The following is a 19,256-nucleotide window of genomic DNA, read 5'->3' as shown; positions in this document are numbered from 1 at the left end:
CGTGTGCCTGCTTAATGCCTGATTACCTGCCCGGCTTGTCCCTGTGCAGACGCAGTGGATGCCAGAACACCCTATGGCTGGAGAGAGGCGGGGAGACCCTGGGGTGCTTGTGCCCACGAGCACTGCCCCAGCCTGGCAGCACCAGGGACGGCAGAGGAACGAAAGCCCCAGGAATGCCTGTGGGGTGTGACGGCAGCCTCTGAGTGAAGAGCTGTGCCCAACCCCAGCTAAGCCCTCAGGACCCAGGACAAGGGGCCTTCTTCTACATAGGAGAGTGGGCTCATCAGCATCCCACATAGAGGGAGGCAGACAAGCCCTGCAAATCTTCCTCTAAACTTCATGCATCTCCTCGGAAGTCCCTATAATAATGACAAGTAAGCTTATTGAGCACTAATGAGCTGGGTGCTTGGTTAAGGGGTTTATGTCAGCATCTCATTTAATTCTCCAAAGAACTTTGTATGCTAAGTATTATGGGGAGCCTGTCTAGTGGGTCAGAAACTATGACCAACAATAAAACTTTGAAGACAATAACAACAATAATAACATTAACAGAGGAAACGATGTTTCCCGGAGATCTAAGGAAGGGAAATTAATGTCTGATGAAGGGATGATTAAAGTGAGGACACAGAAAGGGATTTCACAGGAAATACAAAGATGTGAAAGTCATTCTTCAGAGAAGATCTCCACCAAGAACACTCAACCCACATTCAGGCAGAATATGCAAGGAGGCAAACTGTTGTGGACCCCGCGATCTCCACACAGAAGATGTCACATGAAAAAATAAAAACAGGCCGGGCGCGGTGGCTCAAGCCTGTAATCCCAGCACTTTGGGAGGCCGAGACGGGCGGATCACGAGGTCAGGAGATCGAGACCATCCTGGCTGACACGGTGAAACCCCGTCTCTACTAAAAAATACAAAAAACTAGCCGGGTGAGGTGGCGGGCGCCTGTAGTCCCAGCTACTCGGGAGGCTGAGGCAGGAGAATGGCGTGAACCCGGGAGGCGGAGCTTGCAGTGAGCTGAGATCCAGCCACTGCACTCCAGCCTGGGCGGCAGAGCGAGACTCTGTCTCAAAAAAGAAAAAAGAAAAAAGAAAAACAGGCCGAGCGCAGTGGCTCACACCTGTATTCCCAGCACTTTGTGAAGCCGAAGCGAGTGGATCACCTGAGGTCAGGAGTTTGAGACCAGCCTGGCTAACATGGTGAAACCCCATCTCTGCTAAAAATACAAAATTAGCCAGGTGTGGTGGCACACGTCTGCAATCCCAGCTACTCGGGAGGCTGAGACAGGAGAATTGCTTGAACCGGGAGGCGGAGGCTGCAGTGAGCCAAGATCGTGCCACTGCACTGCAGCCTGGATAAGACAGAGTGAGACTCTGTCTCAAATAATAATAATAAACAAACAAACAAACAAACAAACAAAAACTCTGGTTCCTGGCAGCTTCTCTTGAAATACCAGAATGGTACCACGGCGCCCTCCTTCTGATGTGGGAACAGTTGGTTGGAGCCAAGAAGCTATAGCTCTTTAGACCGAGTGTGGATGCTCTGGTCAACACAGCCCCTATCATCCCCTAATACCTTTTATTTGGCCCTTCCTCTCATCTCCACTAACTGCCTGGCACCATGGGCATTTCAGATTGGTCCCAAAGGCGCTTCCCAGCCGTCCCTTAGCCGATCAGAAAAGCCTTGCTGCCATCTGGTGGTCCTAGTTTTCTCCTGCGCCATCGATGCATGTCAGTGATATTCCTGATACATCTACCACCAGGCACACTGATTGTCTCTCATTTAATCCTTTTACCAACCCTGAGAGAACAGGAATTATTGTATCCATTTTACAGATGAGAAAACAGAAAAGGTAAGTTGGGAAATTATAGAAAAGAAAAAAACAAATGAGCAAGGTTAAGTGAATAAATCGTTCAGGATCCCAGCTTCCATGATATTGCCAGGAGCGGAATCCGGCTCTTTCCTTCGCCCCAGCCCAGGGTATTTTAGGCTCTTTCCTGCTACAAGAGGCCTTAAAATGACTCTTTCATGTTAGAAGTTAAGTCCAGGTGGAGGGGGCCAGGGATCCCTTGAGACGGGCCAGAACTCTGCAGTGAGTACTTTTGAGTCTGAGTGGAGAGGACAGAGCAGCCTGGGAGCCATTAGCAGATGTCTTCATACATAGAAACCACTGTCCATCCATAGTCAAGGCATTTGCTGCTTGCCTATGGCCAAGTAGGTCTTGGACTCAGATTTTTTTCTTTTTCTTCCTTTTTTTTTTTTTTTTTTTGAGACAGAGTCTTGCTCTGTCCCCCAGGCTGGAGTGCAGTGGCATGATCTTGGCTCACTGCAAGCTCCGCCTCCTGGGTTCATGCCTCAGCCTCCTGAGTAGCTGGGACTATAGGTGCCCGCCACCACGCCCGGCTAATTTTTTGTATTTTTAGTAGAGACAGGGTTTCACCGTGTTAGCCAGGATGGTCTCCATCTCTTGACTTCGTGATCCACCCGCCTCGGCCTCCCAAAGTGCTGGGATTACAGCCTCAAGGAGCATGCAGTTGCCTGTAGGCACAAAGGCACACAGCCAGAGCTTAGTGATCTTCCCAAAGTACAACCCTAAGCACGTCACTCCTCTGCTTCAAACCCTTTCATGCCTCTCCCACTGCCCTCAGAATAAAATCCAAGGCTCCTTGCCATGTTTGCTGCACCTCTGGGCCTCCAAATGTGGTCTGCCATCTTCACCTAACCACCCACTGGGCCTCAGCTTGGATTTCACCTCTTCCAGGAAGCCTTCCTTGGCTGCCAAGTCTGAGTCAGAGGCAGGCCTCTTCCCTGGCTTGTGTGGCACCTGCCATTCCTTCATCCTGACACTTACACAGCGTTTAATTGATGGTTGCCTCATCTGCCTCCCTTAGAGACTGGGATCTGGAAGACAGGGCCTCGTCTGTCTAATTTATTTCTGTATCCCCCAGCAGCTCAGGCCAGCTCCCTGAGGCATGAAGGGTGTCCATTAAATGGATGCTTGAGCAAACAAGATGTCATTTTTATATACAGCAAGTGTCTAGCAAACAAATGGCACAGCAGGGTATCTGGCTACCCAGTGGTTAGAGTCACACAAATTCCAGAGACTTTCCATCTTTGAAGTCCTTTATTCCCAGCAGTTCACATCAGTTACTCGTTGAGCTGGTGCTCGTCATATTAACCAAGCATTCATTCATCTTTCTTTTGATATTGTAATCTTGTCCTCATGTCCACAACTGAATTGGGGCCCGAGGGGTTTAAGAGTTCTCACTCCATCATGGGAGGCAAGGGGTACCCTTGTGAATCAGACTTCAACTCCTGGAAGTCTTGTTCAGTTCATAGGCAAATATCTTTGCAAGTTTAGTATGTGACAGCCCAACAGTGAAATAAATAAGACACAGTGCCGTGGTTCTAGGCATTTGGAGAGGGAAAAGGCATATTACACAGATTCCCCTGGAGAAAATACAGGCCATTCTCATCTTCTCAATATGCATTTTCCCACTCTTCAGTGACTTTTAATCTTATCCCCTGGTCTATGAGAAACCATAACCCACATGCTACTGAATACATTTTTATTTCCCCTTCATGACATAGACTTGGTTCCAAGTATATTTTATTTTCCTCCCTTTTGCCTACAAGACATCCAATTTTGTTCAGGTCCCTTTTAATGGCACTTAATAAATATACATTCTGAGACCTGACAGAACAGGCTGTCCCCTTTCACACTGCCTCTAAAGCGCCTGTTTGAACTAGCTAGTGCAGAGCTCAGTTGGGGCACATCCTAGCTTACAGCTCATGGCCATCTCTGGCCCCAGGTCTATCTGTCCAATACTTTGTGTCTAGGGCAGAGGTCCTTAACCCTGGCTGCACATTAGAAGCACCTGGGAAGTTTTCTGAATTCCTGAGGCCCAACCACACCCTAAACCAATTTCATCAGAATCTCTGGGTGGGAGGGAGCATGGATTCTGCCAGTTGAAACCTGCCATGGTAACTTCAGTGAGCAGCTACATTGAGAACCCCTGAGCTACAATTCTAGCACACAGTAGGCCCTTGGTAGGTAGCTGTGGAACCCACGAGTGGGTTTCCTATTTCATTATATGTTCCCCTATGCTTTTTATTTTTATCAGAAATCTGAGCAGGAAAGAGCAGGGAGAATGAGTCAAGAGCATCCTCTAAAGTGAATTCGCTGCTGAGAAAGGAACTGTAGGGGCTGCATTTCTCTTGTATCACACAGTCTTCGTGCTTTAACAGGTCCAGAGGAGGCAAGTTATAGACTGTCTGACACAGACATGTATATATTTCTTAAAAGCCCTTCAAAAACCAGAGCTCACTGCTTAGGCACTATGGTTATAACATAGACACATTCTTGGAAATATATCTAAACTACCTCCTGTTCGACACACATTCTATCTTGGGTTGGTTACAAACTTTGTCAGTTGTATAAGATCACACTTGGTCACCTTTTCCCATTTCTGTGAATCTTGCAGTTTATCTTTGCCCAGAGCAATAGCCTAGATATGACAACCCCAAGCGGTGACTGCACTGCACCCAACATTGCCCCAGCGGGTCAGTCCTCCTTGAACAGGAACTGTTTTTGAGAGGCTCCAATTTCCAGGTTCCAGAATGGAGTGGCTCACTTACCAAGTTGAAGAGGCTGGCTACGTAGAATGCAGTACAGAGAAGGCCCCCAAGCTAGATCCCGGGTTACAGGAAAGAAAACCATACTGATGAACAAGGTTTGCTGCCATGGGCATGGGCATGAGGGAGGGCTGCAAGGTGGGCGCCACCCTGAGATCACTGCTGCCATTTACATTTGTATCACACTTCACAGTTTACAGGGAGCTCTGCATGCTTAGCCTCACGTCATTCTCGGCACAACCCTTGAGTTAGGTCTTTCTGGATGGAACACTGAAGTTGTGTCCTACATCTAAGGTCCCACAGGCAATTGCATCACATCCACGGCTGCCTCCAGGACTTCCGGGGCCACCCAAAACCACCGGGGGTTCCCCCTGGCTCCCCTCCTATCCAGAAACAGGAAAGCAAGCCATTCCCCAACCTCCCCACGCACCAGGCCTTTTCACCACCTTCCCAGAATTTCCCCTATGATTTGCATACCCCTTTGTTCCCTAGTCCAGAGAACACAGCAGCAGCTGTTCACCTGCTGCCAACAGCCTCACACACCCCACCTAACACAGCATCAAAATCCCCTCTTCCCTGGAACGGCCTCTGAATTTGCCTACACACATTCCAGAACTATGACTTGGTCACACCCACTCCCAGGACCAGTCAAGGGTCTTGGGAACCTCTCTGCCACACCGATGAATCCACGGCTTCCCCACTTGAGAGGGCTCCCAGTGGGTCGCTGCCCAAGATAAACTCAGCTTCCAGCATAGAGAATAAAAGCTGACTCGTTGGTTATGATGTCTCCTGATACCATGTGTAGGAAATGAACTGTCTGACCACAGTTCTGGACTCCTCCAGAACCCGCTTCCCGCAACCACACAGCACGCAGGTAACATTCTCCTGTGTGACCCATGCCCACAGGCAGGCCCGGATAGAGGCACAGCTAAGACAGGCCATAAGCGATGGAGAGTCCTGGCCAATCAGCTGTGACCTGCTGTCCAAGTGCATTGTGACCCCAGGTCGGAATGAGTTCTTTATGCAGACATAATGAGCAGTCCTGGCTGGAGCCTCCTGTGCCCCCGCCACACCAAGCACTCTGCGAGGCCCGCCCACGTCTTCTGGCTGCCTCCTGAATGCGCTTCCCCCACCCTGGCCTGGTCTTCCCTTCCTCCTCCACCTTTCCTTTGCTTCTTTTCCCTCCAGAGTCAGAGCCTCTAAGCCTCCCCCACCACTTGGCAATGTGGGCTCCACGGAGGGTACCCTAAGAGGGCAGACTCCAGCCCCACAAAACTGGGCTCTGGGCCCTGGCCAGGAAGCCAGAAGGCACATAACCCCTCTGTCCATTCACTTCCACCAGGCTCCACTCTGGGTTCCCCTTCTTGTCCTGGGCCTCCAGGATGGTCACGGGCTGGCCTGCCTGCAGACTCACTTCATGGCTGCTTCTGGCCACAAAAGGGTATATGGCTATGACCTGAAACACATGGGGAGTGACACAGAAATGGTTAGGGTAAGAAGGTAGACAGACTCAATCCAGAGAGGCTGTTTATCCTGTTCCCAACCAACTGGCTCTCATCCCCGTTGCTGGATGCTCATCACCTCCCAAGTACATCTTTGGTGCTAAAGGCAATGACTGCATCTGCTAGTACCACAGCCCACACTATGTGACTGGCACTGTCCTGGCACTCTATTGGGTTTGGGTTTTCACAATAATTCTATCATTCTATTTGCTGCATTTTTCAGATAAGAAAAATGAGGATCAAGGAACTTACTCAAAATTGCACAGCAGTGAATCTAGGCCTGTCTGACCTCCAAACAGAGATTTTTGATCCACTGTTGCCACATCAATGAGCAGACTCAGCACCCTATCCCTCTCCAGATCTAACGGTTTGAGCTGCCCAGGCCAGTTTGCCAGCTGAAAGTGGAGATAAGGATTTGGGTAACTTGTTTACTTTTTACAGAAAAGTATAGAACTGGGCCAAGCGTGGTGGTTCATGTCTGTAATCCCAGCACTTTGGGAAGCAGAGAGGGGCAGATGACCTGAGATCAGGAGTTTGGGACCAGCCTGGCCAACATGGTGAAACCCTGTCTCTACTACAAATACAAGAATCAGCCGGGCATGGTGGCGCACACCTGTAATCCCAGCTACTCAGGAGGCTGAGGTGGGAGGATTGCTTGAGCCCTGGAAGTTGAGGCTGCAGTAAGCCCAGATCATACCACTGTACTCCAGCCTGGGCCATAGAGCCAGACCCTGTCTCAAAAAAAAAAAAAAAAAAGAAGAAGAAGAAGAAAGAGAAAAAGGAAGAAAGAAAGAAGAAAGAAAGAAAGAAGAAAGAAAAAAGAGAGAAAGAAAGAGAGAGAAAGAGAGAAACTGAACTAGAGAAAACAACTGGCGAGGATGGCATTTATTAGGCTAATATTTAACCTCTCTGAGCCTGTTTTACCATCTGCAAAATGGAGGGAATGGTCCCATCCCCTTCAGGTAATTGAGAGAATTTCATGAAGGAATATATGTATAGGGCTTTACGCAGGCTGCTTCGGGTTTTTTTGTTTGTTTGTTTTTTGTTTTTACAATTACTGTTATTACTGATGGTCAGGCCTTAGGAACATTAAGCACCATGGAAGGGCTGGGATGATCCCGGGCAAGTCCCATAAAATCCCAGAGGAAGCAGTTGGTGTGCTTGTGTAGATAGACAGCTGAGCTCACCCAAATGAGCCCCTGGATGGGGATTCCCTGAGACACCACCCACACTGACTGGAGCTGGGCGGCAGGGGCAACCTCATTCCTTTCCCCAGAGGCACTGGGGCAGAAGCTGAGCTGGGCGGTCAGGCCCTCCAGTGGGGCTCTCGTGGGTCCTTTGTAGCCCCCAGTGCTTTACTTCTGGCTACTGCTGGAGGATGCTGGTCTGACAGCCTTCCTGGTGGGTGTGGCACAAGCTCTAGAGCAGAGGGTCCCCAGACACCTGTGCAGCACTCACAGCCTGCTGCAGGCTCCTCCAGCCACCCTGGCCCGAGGCATCTGAGTTCGTCCAGATCCTTTCGGTCGCTCCTGCTTCCTCTGCGGTGCACCCCCCACCACCCTCAACTGCCAATCACTGTGAGAGCAGCCACCATTGAGGGAGGTTCACAATACATGCAGCCCAGCTTTACTGTCTCATCCCATCCTTCCAACATCCCACTGAACTTCTTCCCTGCTCATGGACTCCATCCCTGCAAAGCCAAATCACTTAATGGCTTCCAAACACTTTATCTTTCAGATATAATTCTCATTCTATAATACTCACCCTTTTAAAGTATACAATTCAGAGGTTTTTAGTATATTTACAGATACATGCAACTATCCCCACTATCTAATTCCAGAACATTTTCATCACTTCCAAAAAGAAATCTCATACTAGTTGGCAGTCCCCGTTCCCCACCTCCCACCCCCAGCTCCTGCCAAACACTCATTCAGCTTCTATCTCTACGGATTTGCCCATTCTGGACAACCACATAATGGAATCCTATGTGGCCTTTTGCATCTGACTTTGTTCACTTAGCAGCATGTGTTCGAGGCTTGTCCATGCTGCAGCATGTACTGGTGCTTCATTCCTCTCTATGGCTGAATAATATTCCATTGTACGAAGAGCTCGCGTTGTGTTTATCCATTCATGTTGATGGGCCTGTGGGTTGTTTCTACTATTTGGCTGCAATGAATAATGCTACCATGAACATGTATACACATGCTGCCCATTGCTCTTCAGAGAAAGACTGAGACTGACACCCTCACCAAGGCCACAAGGCCCTGCTGGCCTGTCCCTGCCCACCTCTCCAGCAGGATGACACCCAGTCTGTCCCCTTTCTTCTCCGGCCCCACGGGCTGCATTTGGTTCCTCATGCACCTCCTACCCTCTCCTGTCACCAGGCCTTTTCTGCAGAGCTCTTTTCATCCGCACCCCAGTACACCCTCTTTATCCAATTAATTCTCTTTCTCCCTTCCTGTTTGAGAAAAAGCGCCATTCTTCTCAGCAAAACCTTTCCTGGACCTCTCTACACCTAGGGCTCTGGTAGTTCTCTCTACTATTCACTTTAACTTCAGTTAGTCATGCCATTATTTTATTAATCACTGTTTTCCCTACTCTCAGATTAGAAGTTTGAGGGAAGCACAGACCATGATTTAGTCTCGCTCATCATTGTATCTCTCGTCTAGTACAGTGCCTGGCAAATATTGAATGAATGAATGAATGAATGAATGAATGAATGAATCTCACTTGCCCTGCTGATGGGGAACGAGGAGTTAGTTCTCTGTGGTTGCTGTGGTAGGGGCGGGAGGCCCCTTTCCTCAGGTCCCAATCCTGGCTGGGACACTGGCATGGCCACTGATCAAGGCCTTGGTCTCACAGAATGGCAGCTCCACCAGATAGGAGGGGCATAGACTTTGAGAGAGAAGGATAATCCAAGCCACAGTCCAGACGGCCAAGGGGAGGCAAGCCCCTAGCCCTCTCCCATACTCACCTGGTTCACGGTGGGAATAGAGGGCGCTGGAGCTGGGCTGGGCTCCGGTGTTAGACATCGGGGATCTTTGTTCAGCCCCACCTGCCTTCTGAGCTCCTCTGCACTGGGGACCACATGGTACAGCTGCAGTTTCCCAGCTGGCACATACCCACGATGTCCTAGGGAGCATGCAGAAGGTTAGCGGACTGCGGGCCACCTTCCCGTCCCTTTTAATGGGGAAGAAAATCAATGGATGTAAATGTCTCCAACACAGCTTCTCAACACCCAAGAGAACCTGAAAAGGTCATCTAGGAACCCTGAACCCCCCTGCCCCACACTCACTGTTTCTGGTTTCTGCTTACACACGCCAGTGATGGGGGGCTCATTCCCTACTGGACAGCCCACTCCATTTGATCAACTATGAGAGAGATTAAAATTTTGTCCCTGGACTGGCATGAAAACTGCTCTCCTGATGAGCTGCCAGCTCCCATGCGCCTCTGGTGTCTGCCCAGAGCAAGAGCTGCTTCCTCTCCCCAGGACTGCCTTTCCCAGGAGGCAGAGACTGCCTTTCTCCCCTCCACGTGACCCCAGTTCCTTCGTGTGTAGCAACTAGTCCAGTGCTGTTCTGATCGATGTCGTTATGAATGGCTATCACTTCCTGAGGGCGTGCCAAACTACAGAGCCAGCATTTGATTACATAGTCTTCACATCAACTCTTTTGAGAGCAGCCAGTAATATCATCTCCATTTTACGTTGAACCAGGCAAGCTCAGACAGGTTCCACGACTTCCCTGAGATCACACAGTCAGCAAAGTGGTGGAGCTGGAATCCAAATCCAGTCCTCTTGGCCCCGGGGGCCTTGCTTAATACCCATTCTGTTGTTCCCACCTTAAATCATGGAAGTGCTGTTTCATGATTTCTGTCTGATTTGTACCGCTTTCTTAATTTTTTAATTGATTCACTTTTTAAAACTTCATCTTGTACTATACAATAATATGATTAGAATCATGGAATTATGGACTACTTATATTTTTTCTAATACACATTAAAATGCTTCAGTAACAATTATAATACACTGTCTGAAGTGTATTATAGGAAAAACTGTCTGTGGATCCCCTGACAATAATCTCATGCACCCCTCATCTTGTGGGTCACACACCCCTCTTTGGAAGATGCTCTCCTGGGCCCTCTCACCTGGGTTCATGGTGCCACTTCCCTCCAGCCCAGTTTCCAGTTATAGTGGGGCACCCAGACCTCAGCAGCACTCCCCGAGGCCATGACCAGTACTGAGTGCACAGGATGACCGCTCCCCTCATTCTGCACATCAGACTTCTCGCAGTGTAGCCAGGGTCCGAGCATTCTATCTCTGTGCCCATCTCCATCTTTCAGGGTGGTCTGGAGTTCTCTCCATATAGCCCTGTTGACCCCAGTGGTCTGCAAGGCCCTCCAGACAGGGCCTTGTCTCATAAGCTCAGCGCCCAGCACACCATAGGTGCCTCATGATAGACCCTGCAATGAATGCTTGAATTCCTCTTGTTGGCTTTTCATGCCCCATGGAGTCACTCTAAGCTGACTGTGCCCTGAGCCCTGTGTGTATCACTTGTGCCTACTCCCATCCTGGAATGCACAGCCCGACTTTGACCTACAAGAGTGCCCGGGTCTCTGCACTGGCTTCTGTGGGGTGGTTTTCCCAGAAGGAGAAGAAGGGCTCACAAAGGCCCACGTACCCCCGGTGTCCACCAGCCAGCGGTTGCTGTTGCCTTTGGTGTCCTTGTTTTGAAGGAGGGCCACAATTTGGCCCCGAGGCAGAGTCAGGTCCAGAGTCCCAGTCCCACTGATGTTGCTTGTCACCTGGTACAGCTTCCCAGGGCCATACCTGCTCAGGAGAGCTTGCGCCTGGCGTTCAGACCCTGGAAGGAGCGGCTGGGAGAGGAGGAGCAGAGACAGACACAAGTTCTTGAATAAACCTGTCAAAGCTGGCACCAACATTTGCTCACATTTTGAGAGCCAGGAGTACCGGGCCTGATCCTAACTCTGCCACTGAAGGGCCCATCCTGATCAGGGCAACAGGGCCCTCACTAGCAGATGGCTGGATCTTAGCAGCCAACGGCATTTTGGAAGAAAATTCTAATTTCTGGGATTCTCTAAAATTCCAATTCAAGTTCTGAAATCTCTCAGTTACTGAACTCCTAGGATTGGGCCCTAAATTCTGCCCATAGCATCAGGCTAAGTTATCCCACAGCAGAATGCCTCGGACAGGTCTTTCAATTCCATCAGAATGTGAGCTTCGTGTGGGCACCAGATCTGATTCATCTGGTTTCTTAAATAGCCAGCCAGGGCCGCACATGGCGGATTTCACATACACACGAATGAGGGCATGTAACCTTTGAGTCCATGGGTTTTCAGTCCACAGGCATTTATGGAGCACCTGCCATTTACCGGGCACGGTGGAGAACTTGGTGAATGGTGTAGCAGAAACACGGGAGAGAGTTTTAGCTAGATGAAAATCGCCATCTAGCTGGAAAGAATGATTCGTTGGCACTTCCAGTTTATCCAAAAATCTCCTGGCGTTTTCTGTTTTTCCATTGCATGATACTGCTTCCAGAAGAGTATCAACAAGGAGAGACTCAGGGATGCTTGTCCCCTTTTTGTAAAATCAATAAGAAACGAAATATGCTAAATACATATTTACTTTCTGTCTTGAGAGGTAGGAGTGTGTGTGTGTGTGTGTGTGTGTGTGTTCACCATGCTCTATGTGGTTACTTCTTGGGAGGTGTTGGGCGTGGGGAGGCAGGCAGAGATGCCCTTCAGGAACATTTGGCCACAGACTCTGCCACATCCTTGCCCCAAAGGGGATGCTGTCTCAGGATTTAGAACCAGGAGGTCCCAATGTTTCTATAACAGGTCCTTAAACAGGAGTGTAGAGACGAGGTAGTTTTCTTTGCGAACAGTGGTGTTGTGGGTCAATTCTTTTAGAACAGTGGTATGCATGTGAGTGCATGCATACCACTCACAGTGGTGTCACAAACGCTGGGCTTCTTTCTCAACGCTGACCGGCCCTCCCTACGCAGAGAACAGCGTCACCCCCAAGGGTGGGAGGGCACCCAAGGAGGGCTTGCAAAGATCCCATGAGGGCTGCTCCTGTCTGGGGAGACCACGTCACTTGCGCTGGATTCTATACCTTCAGCCAAATATATCAGGAATGTGCAGGAGGTGTGTGTGTGTGTGTGTGTAGAGGTGGGAGGGTGGGAAGGGGTGACTCTTCCTACCAATGTGCAACACATACTGGGATTCTGGATGTTTCCATTTGTTTCTTGTTTGTTTTTCTGTGTCTTTTAACTTTTCCACAATAAGTATGGATTGCTTTCCCAATAAGAAACATGTCATTGTAATTTGTTTTGAGTAAAAAGAGAGAAGAGGTTCCCATGACACGTTCAAGTGGCTGCTTTGCTGTTTATCCTCTGCACCCATGCTCTCTCTCCTAGTCTCGGGGCCCATGGCACACCCCTAGTCAGTGAGGCCTCTGCTGGGCAAAGCTCTTCATGTAGGGTAGGCGGAGGGACAGGTGGGGCCAACGAGGAGTCAGCCTGCAGCATCGTGGCGGACATCAGGCTGTGATGGTCTCTATGCTTGCGGCCATGTGTGGGTCAGGTGTGGGCCATTTTTATCTGTCCTCTTCTGCTGGTCTCCCATTCTCGTTTCTCTGTGTCCCTGGGGCCCCATTCTCCCTCTGGGAAATCTCAGGGCTGTCTCCTGACTCTTCAGTTCACATGATGCATGCGAAGGGACAGTTTCAATTTCTCAGATCCAGGTCTTGCCACAGTCTGAGGAGACCCTTCTCCCTACAGCTGCTTCAGTTACTTTTAAAACACAGACCCCCTGGGTATACTTTTCAAGTGACTAGAACAGATAACCTCTCCTTATATTTTAAAGGAAAATACATTTGTTAAAAAAGCATTTGGGGCCAGGCGTGGTGGTTCACACCTGTAATCCCAGTACTTTGGGAGGCCGAGGTGGGCGGATCACTTGAGGTCAGAGGGCAGGAGTTCGAGACCAGCCTGGCCAACATGGTGAAATCCTGTCTCTACTAAAAATACAAAAATTAGCCAGGCGTAGTGGTGGGAGCCTGTAATCCCAGCTACTCGGGAGGCTGAGGCAGGAGAACTGCTTGAACCTGAGAGGTGGAGGTTGCAATAAGCTAAGATCACACCACTGCACTCTACCCTGGGCGACAATGTGAAACTCCATCTCAAAAAAACAAAAACAAAAACAAAAGCATTTGGTCAGCCAAGGCTTTGTAAACCATCGTGCAGCTGAAATACTGTTCTTTACAATAAAAAATACCATAGCAATAGGAAATTTAAATGACATATCCAAAATTTTTATTTATGTTGAATGCTCATGTTGAAGCTGGCGTTAGAAGGCAGGGAAGGAAAAGGATACCTTTGCTTGGCTCACTGCAACCTCCGCCTCCTAGGCTCAAGCAATTCTTTTGCCTCAGCCTCCCAAGTAGTTGGAATTACAGGTGCACACCACCACGCTCAGCTAATTTTTGTATTTTTAGTAGACACAGGGTTTTGCCATGTTGGCCAGGCTGGTCTTGAACTCTTGGCCTCAAGTGATCCACCCACCTCGGCCTCCCAAAGTGCTGGGATTACAGGAGTGAGCTACCATGCCCGGACAAGGATACCTTTTGATGACAATCTGAAGAAGTTCTAGCTTTTTGGATGTCAATGCCAGTTGCCCATCATTATGTCTAACTTCACTTAATGTTTGGGTTTTCTTTTTCTTGACTCAGAAGTTCTGTGCTGTTCTTCTACTTCTTGGATGTAAAGGGTATGTATGTATCTGGGTATGCCCCCGACCCCCAGCTCAAAGAGAAAGGAGAGAGAAGAGAACATATTTCCATGGATAACAGGAAACGTTGGGGGACAAAAAAGGAAAGGAAAGAGGGGATGGATGGAGCCTCACCCTACTGGCCAGTGAAGAACTGGACAGTCTTTGGGGTGGAGGAAGGATGCTTACCTGTGTGGTGGGAGGTGGCAGCACTTTCTCAAAGGTCTCTTGAAAGGAGCGAAGCTGGTTACTAGTCCGGCCCAGTGCGTCCTCCACCAGCTTCCTGAAGGCAGGCTCTGGGACATGGTGGTGGGGCAGCTAAGTGGGGACAGACACTGTCAACAGAGCTGGACAAGAGGTGACAAAGAGATCCCTGGCTTGGTTTGGGTTTACGTTACTGTCAACCCACGGAGTTCTGAGTGATACTCTGTCCTGAGACCTTGACCCTGTGCAGGATCACTTGCACTTTCATCAGACAACCTAGGAGTGAGTGAGACCCCACAGCTTGTCACCAAACTCACAGCTTGTCACCAGACTCACAGCTTGTCACCAAACTCACTGCTCTCAGTGCTGACCTAGAGCCTTCCTCCCACCAGGATGCAGAGAGATTGAGGTTTCTGGCTGCAGCCTTTCCCAGGCTCCACACGGACAGGCCAGGTGCATGGACCACAGGACATAGATAAGGCAGGCTGGCAGCTGTCACCAGTAGACTCTGACAGGCCGATCAGGAAGCACCCTTACTTTCTGCTTTTATAAACATGACCACCTCTCTACTGGCATCCCCAAACACTCCCCAGCTCGGCACATCCCAGCTTTAATGCAAGGGGTTGGGGCAGCTCAGGAGAGAAAATCTCTAGGCTACAGGAGAGGGAAAAGATCACTTCATCTGATTTGCTCTTCTGCCCTCAAGGAAGAGAAACACTTCTTTTACTGATGGTTCAGGCCTAATTCAATTCGCAGAGTGTCTGGGACAGAATTCTGTGAGGGCCAAAAAGAGGAAAAGCTTGCAGTCCCAGTCCCCCTGCTTGAGAGGAAACACATTCATGGATCCCTGCAGCAAAAGGCAGGCTCTGGAAAGTACTGGGCACAGTTCCATCCACAGGGCTGCTGGAGTACAGAGAATAGGGAGATGACTTCTCCCCCCCAGGGAGATGGGGAGCTCTGAGAGCTTCATGGAGAGACTCATTCATCTGCTACCTGTTTGGGGAGCTCCTACTCTATGCCAGACAGTGAAAGTGCTGAGGGACAATGGAGAGCGGCATTCTAAGCTGAGGTAGGCATCTGTGCAGAGTGGCCACATTCAGCAGCTGTGTGCTGGAGGGCAGAGCTGTCGGCTGGAAAGGAGATGGGGTGGGGAAGGCAAATCTTAGTAGAATTTTCATGCAAAGAATTGAATGGGGAAAAGCTGAGCTGGAAACTGTGACACACAGGAAACAGCGTGTGATATGAGGAATATTGAAATTGCTCCCTGGCCGGGCGTGGTGGCTCATGCCTGTAATCCCAGCACTTTGGGAGGCCAAGGCGGGCGAATCATGAGGTCAGGAGATTGAGACCATCCTGGCTAACGCAGTGAAACCCCATCTCTACTAAAAATACAAAAAATTTGCCGGGCGTAGTGGCGGGCGCCTGTAGTCCCAGCTACTTGGGAGGTTGAGGCAGGAGAATGGTGTGAACCCGGGAGGCAGAGCTTGCAGTGAGCTGAGATTGTCCCACTGCACTCCAGTCTGGGCGACAGAGCAAGACTCTGTCTCAAAAAAAAAAAAAAAAAGAAATTGCTCCCAAGGTTGGACCCAACAGCAATTCAGCTCTGATGTTGACATCTGAGAGCAAGATCTGGAAACAGTTGGGTATTCCTTCCTATATCAACTCCAGTCTTCCAAATTCTAAAATCAAAGTTTGCATTTGGAGGTTTATCCAAACCTCTGTGGAACCTATTTATGCTTTCAGCCGGTAACTCCTTTTACAGGCTCTTAAGTGTTGTGGTTGAGAGCCCAGGCCCTAGAGCTGAACTGTCAGAGTTCAAAGCTTGCTATTAGCCTTGTGGACCTAGACAAGCTACTTAACCTCTACTTAAAGAAGCCTTGGCTTCTTTATTTTTAAAATGAGGATCATTATTCCTCCTCTGTAGGGTTGTTGTGAGGATTGAATGAGATCACGCATGGAGAGTGCTCCAAACAGGTACATCCTAAGTACTCATGAGAAGATGGCTGCTAGAAGTCATAATAATAACACTGGCTTCACATTTACTCCTTACTGTGTAGAAATGACCTTCGGCCTCTGTCATCAACTTCTAGTACACTCCAGAGATCAATCCCAAGATCTGCTATTGTACCAGCAAAGCTTCTTCTGCTTCTGAGTTGTAGGACTTGGGAATGGTCTGGAATCTCAGTACTATCCTTGCTTTCATGGTCTGACTTCACTAATAGAGGGAGACTGGGCATGAGAGAGATCTAGAAGGTTCCCACCACCTCCTCCTACATGCCTGATGACCTGTTTTCAGGCCCATCCTCCCTCCATCCTAGCCCCTACACACAGCTGGCTGATGGGGCTGCAGGGCCTTGCCTGGCTACTCCCCACAGGTGTCCCAGTCCCAGAGGCCTCACCTGGGCCATGCTGCCCTCTGCCCTCTGCAGCACTTGCTTTGCAAGGTCCCTCTGGAGGGTCACGAATGTGCGCAGGATCTGGCCCAGCCACTGCACGACCAGCTGGTTAAACTGCGGGAGCTCAGCCACTAGGAGGGAGTTGAGTGCCTGGTACGTGTGCCGGGCGGCCTCCTCCTGGTAGGTCACGCTGCCCACCTCCAGCAGTTTCTCTTCCAGCCGCTCAAAGTCCAGTAGCTTGTCCAGACGCTTCTTGATCAGGTTCTGAGGGCCAAGCAGGGCTTTGGCCAGGCTGCACAGTGGCTGCCACACCAGGCCTTCTAGCCGTTGCTTCTGTGGGGAGAGGTGAGCGTGGGAGTCAGGAAAGGAAGTGGCAAAGGGCAGGGGCTGTGAGAAGGGACTTTGGAAGCATGCAGGCCCGGGCTCCAGTCTAATCTCCACTGATTAGCTGGGGCCTTTAGCATGTTATGTAACTTCTCTGGGCCTCAATCTGCCCATCTGAAAAATGGGGACGATGCATGTAATGAGCTTAACAGAGTGCCTAGCACAGAGTAGGCATTCAATCTTATATAGCACTTTGAATCATTATTATGCAAAGATCTTGAAATTTTTTTTTTTTTTTTTTTTTTTTTTTGAGACAGGGTCTCACTCTGTCTCCCAGGCTGCAGTGCAGTGACGAAATCATAGCTCACTGCAGCCTACCTGTCAGGCTCAAGCGATCCTCCCACCTTAGCACATGCCACCACACCCAGCTAATTTTATTATTATTATTATTTGTAGAGACAGGGTCTATGTTGCCCATGCTGGTCTCAAACAACTGGGCTCAAGCAATCCTCCTGCCTTGGCCTCCCAAAGTGCTGGGGTTACAGGCATAAGCCACCTTGCCCAGCCTTAGGAAAGATTTTGTATAGAGTGGTGGTCAAGAGTCTTTGGGGCTCAGATCCCAGCTTACCACTGATCATCTGTATAAATGACCCAAGAGGTCACCCCCTCTGAGCCTCAAGGTCTCATTTGCAGAATGGGGCTATTCATAGTAGCCACCCCGAAAACCATATGGTGAGGATTAAACGATGTAAGGAATATAAAGGGCTTAGCATAGAGCCTGGCAGATAGTGAGGCTCAGTAAATGCTAGTGGGGGCTATTTTTATCAGTAAAGGGCACTAATAATAATCGCTATGCTGCTGACCACTCAGGAAGATTATAGATGTGGCAATTGTGTGAAGTGCCTGATTTCTTTTTCTTTTTTTTTTTTTTTTCTTTCCTTTTTTTGAGATGGAGTCCCATTCTGTCTCCAGGCTGGAGTACAGTGGCATGATCTTGGCTCACTGCAACCTCCACCTCCCGAGTTCAAGCAATTCTCCTGCCTCAGCCTCCTGAGTAGCTGGGACTACAGGCGCACGCTGCCACGCCCGGCTAATTTTTTGTACTTTTAGTAGAGACGGGGTTTCACCGTGTTGCCCAGGCTGGTCTTGAACTCCTGACCTCAGGTGATCCACCTGCCTCGGCCTCCCAAAGTGCTGGGATTACAGGCGTGAGCCACCGCGCCTGGCCAAAGTGCCTGATTTCTAAATAGTACTTTTGTAAGCTCTACCACCTGCCTAACAAAGAAAGGAGAAAGGAAACTCACAAACGTCAGGAAGGCCTCGAGCTGAAGGTCTCTTGCCAAATTGCAATACTGCACTGCAGGCCCCTCGGGGATGTCCAGACTGTATTCGTGCGGCCTGAAGCAGAGGAAAGTCTGGACCCAGTACCAAGGAGAAACATTGAATCATGGCCGGTCGTGGCCATCTTAGGCTGGAATCCCCTTCCACCACACCTCCTTGAAGAGGTTTTCCAGGCCCTCTACACACCCCCATTGAGAGGGACAGACAGAGCTGATCCTGTCCTCACACAGCTTAAGTGATCAGACAGTTCTGCCTTAGACTGAGCCAATATCTTCCTCCTCATTCCAGTGCTTCTTGAACTTCACATATTTACAAACCACCTTTGTGGGGTCTTTTCTTTTCTTTTCTTTTCTTTGAGACAGAGTCTTACTCTGTCACCCAGGCTGGTATGCAGTGGCATGATCTTGGCTCACTGCAATATCCACCTCCCAGGTTCAAGCGATTCTCCCGCCTCAGTCTCCTGAGTAGCTGGGACTACAGGCGCGTGACACCATGCCCGGCTAAATTTTTCCATATTTTTAGTAGAGATGAGGTTTCACCATGTTGGCCAGGCTGGTCTCGAACTCCTGACCTCAAGTGATCTGCCCACCTCAGCCTCCCAAAGTACTGGGATTACAGGCGTAAGCCACTGCACCCGGCAGTGGTTTTTTTTTTTTTCTTTCCCATGTCCATATTCCACATGTTCTATTAATACTTTTCTCTAAATCAGCTAACTTTTCCTATTTACATCAATGCAGTAAAAATAAACATGCCTTCATAGCATTTAAATCTTCATTTAATTAGCTGCTCACATTGACGCATCAGGAGATGTCATCAAAAATCTGAAAAATACCTGAATTTCCAGGTATGTTTCTCTTAAAGTCAGAAGAACTGGGCCCATATTCTCACCCAGCAACAATCCCCCAGAGCTGAGAAATAGCTGCTCCTTTAGATTTGATTCATGTATTCATTCATTCAGCCCTTCAAATTCCAAATATTATTTTATATTTAAGTCCACTGAAAAGCCTCATAAACAGCCTGTTACACACTAGGCTCCTATTGCATTGGATTGCCTATTACCTGCAC

General features: G+C 49.3%; 1 protein-coding gene across 1 annotated transcript in view; it reads right to left on the bottom strand.

Annotated features, from left to right (window-relative positions):
• Window positions 1-3,106: 3,106 nt before the first annotated feature.
• The window catches only part of ARHGEF37 (Rho guanine nucleotide exchange factor 37), a 54,635-nt gene continuing 38,485 nt past the window's right edge, over window positions 3,107-19,256 (bottom strand). Inside the window, exons 8-13 of the mRNA XM_003900346.5 lie at window positions 18,155-18,265; window positions 16,530-16,859; window positions 14,116-14,244; window positions 10,818-11,013; window positions 9,113-9,270; window positions 3,107-6,092 (exon numbers count right to left, since the gene is read on the bottom strand). Of these exons, the coding sequence (XP_003900395.2) occupies window positions 5,883-6,092; window positions 9,113-9,270; window positions 10,818-11,013; window positions 14,116-14,244; window positions 16,530-16,859; window positions 18,155-18,265 (1,134 nt within the window). The 3' untranslated portion in view covers window positions 3,107-5,882. The remainder of the gene's footprint in view (window positions 6,093-9,112; window positions 9,271-10,817; window positions 11,014-14,115; window positions 14,245-16,529; window positions 16,860-18,154; window positions 18,266-19,256) is intronic.

This window comes from Papio anubis, chromosome 5 (assembly GCF_008728515.1).
Source record: "Papio anubis isolate 15944 chromosome 5, Panubis1.0, whole genome shotgun sequence".
Taxonomy (NCBI): domain Eukaryota; kingdom Metazoa; phylum Chordata; class Mammalia; order Primates; family Cercopithecidae; genus Papio; species Papio anubis.
The sequence above is the reverse complement of the archived record's forward strand: the minus strand, read 5'-3'. Positions and strand labels throughout refer to the sequence as shown.